General features: G+C 52.4%; 1 protein-coding gene and 1 long non-coding RNA gene across 2 annotated transcripts in view; one reads left to right on the top strand and one right to left on the bottom strand.

The window, feature by feature from the left end:
- Positions 1-48: 48 nt before the first annotated feature.
- Positions 49-6,096, top strand: LOC134482462 (uncharacterized). Its single transcript, XR_015640251.1, has 2 exons — positions 49-236; positions 5,700-6,096. It is a non-coding gene; the product is annotated as an uncharacterized LOC134482462 (long non-coding RNA).
- Med26 (mediator complex subunit 26) overlaps positions 1,230-6,905 on the bottom strand; it is a 49,918-nt gene continuing 44,242 nt past the window's right edge. Inside the window, 2 exon segments of the mRNA NM_001107300.4 lie at positions 1,230-4,431; positions 4,867-4,941. Of these exon segments, the coding sequence (NP_001100770.2) occupies positions 2,812-4,431; positions 4,867-4,941 (1,695 nt within the window). The 3' untranslated portion in view covers positions 1,230-2,811.

The following is a 6,905-nucleotide window of genomic DNA, read 5'->3' as shown; positions in this document are numbered from 1 at the left end:
GGCGGGGCCGAACCCGGAAGACCGGCCTTGATTCCCGCGCATGCGCCCAGAGTATTTCGTGCTCTCTGGTTACTGCGGGGAACCTCCGTGAGAGGTGCGGGGCGATGCGGCCCCTCCCACCTGAGGCTGTGGAAGCGACGTGTCTGGGGTGCAGACAGGACTAAAATCTTTTAGGACAAAAAGAAACCGATTGTGGTAAATCCTCTGGACAACGCCGGGTCCTCGGAAGCGGTGCGGTAGGTGTCACCTTCCCCTCACAGACCAACCGAGCGAAACCCAGGGCTAGGCGCCTCCTGAGACAGTGTCTTAAGAGCTCTGCTGACCCGTACGATGCCGGGCGGAGGCTGCTGGCCAAAACACACAAAGGCAGGACAAGACTTCAGCACCGTGATCCTAGACTACAAAAGTCGATTCTGAAGATCGTGTGCTTTTAAGTGTTTGTGGGAAAAGTTGGTCTCATTCCTCAAAATGTATTCATTTATGGAGGCGGACACGAGTGTGTGTACACATATGGAGGTCAGAGGACTTGATTCTACCATGTGCACCCAGGGAACCAAATTGACTCTGGCCCCGTTTATCTGCTGAGCCATCTCGCCGACCTCAATATTCTTCTTTACAGTGTCTCCTTGAATGCTGGGGTGTCTTCCCACCTCACCCGTGTTTTGTTTTGGTTTTTCGAGCTAAGATTTCTCTGTGTAACATCCCTGGCTGTCCTGGACCCGATTTGTAGATTTCAGTGGTCTCAACTCCTGTTTGCCTGCCTCTGCCTCCCGAGCACCATGCCGACCTACTCACCCTGTTCTTGAGGGTAGGCTTTGTATACTCTGGGATTTGCTGGATACTCAGCACAGAGGTGGCAGTTCCTGCGAGTTGGGATCTGAGTAGTAAATGGCCTGGTCCCAAAGCAGGAGTCTTAAGAATCCGGTGACAGGACACTGAGCTCCCCTTCAACTTGGTGTACAACCCTTTGTCGTAAAGTAGACACAAGAGGAACTAGAACTTTGGACAGAGCAGTGTGAGATGGCTCCACTGATGTGTTGTGCTTGCTTTTATCGCTTATTGGATTTGGGCCTGGTCAACTCTGGAAGCCTTTTCACTACAGTTGTGCTCAGGAGTTAACACTACCCCAGGGCCACCCAGCTGGGGTTTTACCTCCTCAAATGGCCCTGTAATGGGAGTGGGGCCATTCTGCAACAAACCTCAGAAATTCCTCCTACTGGCTCTGAAACTGATTCTGGGCTGGCTGTGGTACCGACCAGACCAGAAAGTATGTTCTAAGGCTCAAACCATGAAGCAGCTGTTTTATGAGTAACTTAACTCATCTGTGAAATTAAGCAGATATGGATAGTAAGAGTGAAAAAAATACTAGAAAGCCAATCTTGGCTTATTAACTGAGGGAGAAGAGAAAGCTAGATCATTACTTTATAACGAGGTGACATCTTAGTGGGCACCTGTCAGGTATGGAGGCAGCCTCGAGCCTGCCTGCAGCTGCTAGCCCAGAGCCGAGGCCAGAAAGTAGTCCTGTACATCTGGGTCATGCAATGTCAGCAAAGTACTGGTGGGCAGGGAAGGTGCACACCATGTCACTAAGAGGAGCTACACTGCCTGCAGCAGGGGCTCTTCTAGGTGGGTGACCCAGGGGATGTGGTTGACCATGAATCAATGAAAAGCAAGTAGAGACAGACCCTGGCCTGCAGCTACAAAATTAAAGCTAAAGGAATGTCACTTAGTCTGGCCCAGTGGGTATGGTTGTGGGCTCCAGTGACTTCCCCATAGTAGAATCTAGTAAAGGCTAGATTTAGCTGTTCATGTGCAAATGAGAAATTATTCCAAAACTGGTTTGTGCAAATGTTTTTATTTCCACATTTATATCACAAGTTGTCCACTTACTGGACCAAATAGCAAAGTTGCTCCCTTCTGCGTGAACACAGAAGTCTAGGTACTGTACATTCACTAAGGCTCCTTGTTTTTGCAAATCGAGTTTATGACAACCATAAGGCAAACGAATCTAAAGGAATGGTTATGAGTGTTTCCAGCAAACAGACGGCTCTCCCCTAGCCCAGCAGGGCAACTCACACCAGTAGCACCCTCGGGAACTTTGTAGGGTTATACAGACTCTAGAAAGATGGCATTTCCTAGAGTTGTGCAGAAAAGGAAAGAAGGGAAGGAAAAGTCATTTGGCTGGTGGTAGGGGAAAAAGGATGAAATAAACGACAAAACTTAAGTTTCTGCAGCATTTCTTTAAGAACTGGGACTGAACTGAAACCATATACAAATGGGTGGACGACTGTGCAGTGTGGGTGAGGCTGGCCCACCCACCCAATGCCAGGGTTCACCACAGCAGAGAAGCTTCCAGCACACAACACGAGGGGGACAAAAAAAAACAAAAAAAACAAAAAAAAAAAAAAACAAAAAAAGAACCCACTGGCTCCAGAGTGGCCCGTGCCTCAGAGACACCATGGCCAAAGAGCAAGAGATGCAGAGATGAGATGTGCGTCTGTTGCTGTTAAGGTAACCTCTCCCACAGGGTTCCTGTGCCTGCCTGCCACTGAGGTCCCTCCTTCGGTGCTTAAGAATGGCTCTGCACCTCTTCTGGGATGGGGAATAACGCTTCATAGCTGACTTACTATAGAGTTCTAGACTCCCTCAGCCATCTGCCCCTCCCCCGAGCGGCCCTTCCTTTGCAACGTTAGTAAACTGGTAGCAGCATTTCAAAAAAGGAGGGTGGAGAGCGAGCCTCATGCTCGTCTTCCCAGCTGGCCAGCCTAATCCCTGCGAGGTGGGAATGCACATGGTGGCCAGGTCAGGTGCTCAGTCCAAGCAGACATAAGGCAGAATGTTCAAGCGCCCATCGTCACCATGAGGGTCGAGCGATATACATTGTGTCCAGTCATACCAATTACCCTGTGTGTCTTCACACCCGTTAACCCCCGGCCACTGCTGGGCCTGGATTCTGTCCAGATCATCCTGTGTGACCTCGCGCGTGAGCCCTGGTAGGTCAGTTGGCGTGGGCAGTGGCAGCAGCACATGGGGCTGCCGGGCCCCTTGCCGACTGCTCTCCTCCTGCTTCAGGTACTCAGCCATAAAGTGGTGTGCACCAGGGGTCTGTGCGCCTGAGGATGAAAGCAGGCTGCTCTGGCGGCTCAGGTAGGACTGTATGATCTCATTGCGCGACAGCTCCTTCCAGTTCGTCTGCTCAAAAGGGCTCTGGAGGCTGGCCTTGGCCTCCTGCTGCTCCAGCTCTGTCCTAGGCAGCTGTTCTGTGGGTACGGGGCTGTCAGCCCGAACTGGCTCTTTCTGGGTCAGAGGCCTGATCTGTCTTGTCATGGGGTCAAAGGTGAGCTTCCGCTCTTTTAACCTCACGGGCTTGACGCCTGCCTCAGCCACCTGCCCATCCAAGTTCACTGTGTAGTCTCGAGGTCGGTACCTTTTTTTCTTTTTGCTGTCCGAGCCACCCGAAGAGGCAGCATCACTGTCCGCCTTGGAGGAATCTGGGGACAATCCAGCCCTGCAGGCTGGCCCCGTTAGCCGTGGGTGGCCCTCGGGCTGCTCTGGCCAGTGCACAGGGCTCTCAGCATTAGGCAGCAGGTCCAGCCTCCGCACAGGGGGCGTGGGCGGCTGGGCCAGCGGGAGTGGGGATGGTACCTGTGTGGTGTCCAATGGCTGGGGCCGGGGGGAAGGGCTGGACACTGGGCCCTTGGGTATATACGAGCTCCGATGCCGGGCAAAGGAGCCTTCGTGCCGTGAGTTCCGGGGGCTGATGGAGCAGCGAGGGGACCCCCTGGGATAGGGAGGGCCTGGGGGCTCATCCGCCCTGTCCAATGGCTGCAACTGTGCAGCCTTGGTCTGCAGGCAGGGAACTGGGGGCTTGCCCAAACCAGGGGAGCTGGGACGTGGCCGCACGGCGTTCACGGGGATCTTGGTGCTGTGCTTCTCGTTCTCGCTGAGCTCCAGACGGCTGCCATCAGGGCCCAAGTGCCCACTCCCATCCAGGGGGCTGGGTAAGCTCTCTGGGCTCCCGCTGATCCCATTGGTGGGGAGAGGGGATGCATTGGGGACCAGGGGGTCAGGACTGCCTTTGGAAACTTTGTGGGGTGGCCCTGGGTGACCCAGGTCACGCTGGTCCCCCCTGCGCTTACGGCTGCCCAGCCTATCTAGCCGCTGCCCAGGGAGCCTTTGGATGTCGTTGCGATTCTTCAGGTCATGGATGCTCTTGGGTGCACCAGCCACTCCCAGCTCTGGCCGGCAGTTGTGTGCACCCCCATTGGCAGAGCCTGCAGCCCCCGCCAGTGCCCGTAGTGCCACTTCATTCTGGTGTACGGGCTCGATGAGCTTCTGCCAGCTCCGCAGCAGCCTCTTGGCCCGCTTGGCCAGCTCCTCATTCTTGGTTTTCTTACGGACGTCGTTGATGAGTTTCCCTAGTCGTGTCTCCTACAACCAAGAGAGTGACATACTTATTTAGGGCCAGCTTCTTGGATATAGCTTGGGTATATCCAGTACTCTGTGGCAGCACGAATCTTTAGATCTAGAATCCGGTGGCTTTCTTAAAAAGAGGCTGGTTCCACGTACCTGCAGAATCTGTGCTACCAAGGCCACAAGGCTGCTCTGCCAGGGTACCTGGGTGAGCACATTATACGGCCTGAGACCTGCTACCCACTGAGAGGACAGGGCCACTAACCAGTTGTCTAAAGCACAGTTCAGGCTATGTCAACAAAGGCTATGAGGTGTGCACAGTATGGGAAGGAGCCCGGCTGTGAGATTTGAAGCCTCCACTCTTGGAAAGTCCAGTAAGAGCCACAGGAAGAAAAGTTGGCTGGGGCTACCTTCACCTCCCATTCCGCCCAGGGTACAGGCAAGGGCTCTCACCTCCAGTGCCTCTTTGGTGATAGGATATCTCTCCAGACTGGAGATCACTTCCAATACTGCCACCATGTTCCGGATCTGAAGAAAAAGAACCATGTATCAGCTCAGGGGTTCGCCTGCTCCCATGGAAAACCCAGCAACCCAGGGCTCTGCAAGGTGCCAGCACCAGGCACCACCAAAACTCCCATTACACTCTCCCAGGGTTCAGCATTATCCATGCAGGTGCACCACACACACACACACACACACACACACACACACACACACACACACACACACAGACACACACTCACTGCCATCAGGGTGCTCATGAAAAGGGACCTGCCCTTGGTCTGACAGACGGCTCTGCTGTGAGGCCCTTAGGTTAGAGGACTTACCACATACAAAGCCTCAGAGGAAAGGAAAGATAGGAACAATAAGCCAGTCAACCTGATGACTGTATCAAGGTCTTCATAGAGACTCAACAAAGCAAGATGTCACAAATTATAAAATCTGTATGTCACATGGCCAGGAGGGCCTCTGGAACACCACCTGAGCAACATGCAGCCCCATGAAGCCATATGAGAGAAGACCAGAGACACTAAGGCTCTATGCACAACAAGAAGTGTCAGCACTAGTGCTAAGCTTCATGGTGACAAGAAGCTAACGATCGACTGCCAGCCCTTCCACACATCACTGACACATGGGGAGGGGAGTCAAGAGGACAGTAGAGGCAGAGAAGTAGTAGAGGCCAGACATAAGCACATGGAGGGAGAGGGGAAGAGAATGGGGAGAAAGTGGGAGCAGGAAGGGAAGAGCAAGAGAGCATCGCTGACTTCTTTCTTTGATCACAACAGACTCACTGGGCAGGTGCCAGGATTGTTGTTCTGGAAACAGTAGGACCAAAAAGCTATGCTAGATATGACTGGACATCCCAGCAGCACAGCCACACTGGCAAACACAGCAACACAGAAGCAAAGCATGAGTGGGAAGGTCTGAAGAAGAGTCTCCAGAGCAAGAGGAGACAAAGCAAGATGTCATAAACTATAAGATGTTTGTGGCTGGGCTGGAGAGATGGCTCAGCGGTTAAGAGCACTGACTGACTACTCTTCCAGAGGTCCTGAGTTCAATTCCCAGCAACCACATGGTGGCTCACAACCATCTGTAATGAGATCTGATGCCCTCTTCTGGTGTGTCTGAAGACAGTTATAGTGTACTTATATATAATAAATAAATCTTAAAAAAAGAAACATATTAAGATGCATATGGCTAGTGAGACTGGCCATGTTGGTGAGTTCCAGGTTTGATTTAGAGACCCTGTCTCAGTGAGCAGGTGGAAGTGATGATTCCCTGCACCGACTTGAGCTGCACACATGTGTTCCGTACACATGTACATGGCAAACTACTTCAGTGAACCCCATACCGAAATGTGCAAATTAAAAGTAAGCTCCAAAATGGGTGCAGGAGAGGATCTACACTTGTGGAATAATAGGTGTTCCTCAGAAGTTCAGAGCACAGGGGATATAGTACCATAGCACTGCAGGCTCTTGGTAGACAAGTTGGCCGGCTGTAGCTCTAAGCACCCCCATCCTCTCTGTGCCACATGTTGACAGCATATAGTATCACCTGCAACCCTACAGACTGTTTCTGAGGAACAGCCCAACAGTGGCTCCAGCAGGTGTCAGCTAGCCCCCAGGAGGTTGCTCCATAAGGCATACCACAAGCAACAGCAACCCAGTAACCAGAAGATGGCCTTCAGGTCTCCTGCTGTCCTGATCTCTGCTGGCTGAGTCCCTTCATGTTTTGATTGTCTCACCCACCCATAGCCTAAGGCTAGAGAAGCTACTCATAAGAGACACCAACAGAATTCAAGTCCTAGTCCCTATTTTCTTACTGACTGTCACCTAAATGCTGTTCCTAGCTTCAGGAGCACATCATGTCCCTGGGGTCCCAGACCTCTCTCTTCAGTACCAGCCCCAGAATCCTGATCATATCAGAGAGCTGACTCACATGGATAACCCAGAATTGTTCCTGTCTCTAGTCCACACCTTAGCCATATCTTG

Source organism: Rattus norvegicus, chromosome 16 (genome assembly GCF_021556685.1).
Source record: "Rattus norvegicus strain SHRSP/BbbUtx chromosome 16, alternate assembly SHRSP_T2T, whole genome shotgun sequence".
NCBI lineage: Eukaryota > Metazoa > Chordata > Mammalia > Rodentia > Muridae > Rattus > Rattus norvegicus.
The sequence above is the reverse complement of the archived record's forward strand: the minus strand, read 5'-3'. Positions and strand labels throughout refer to the sequence as shown.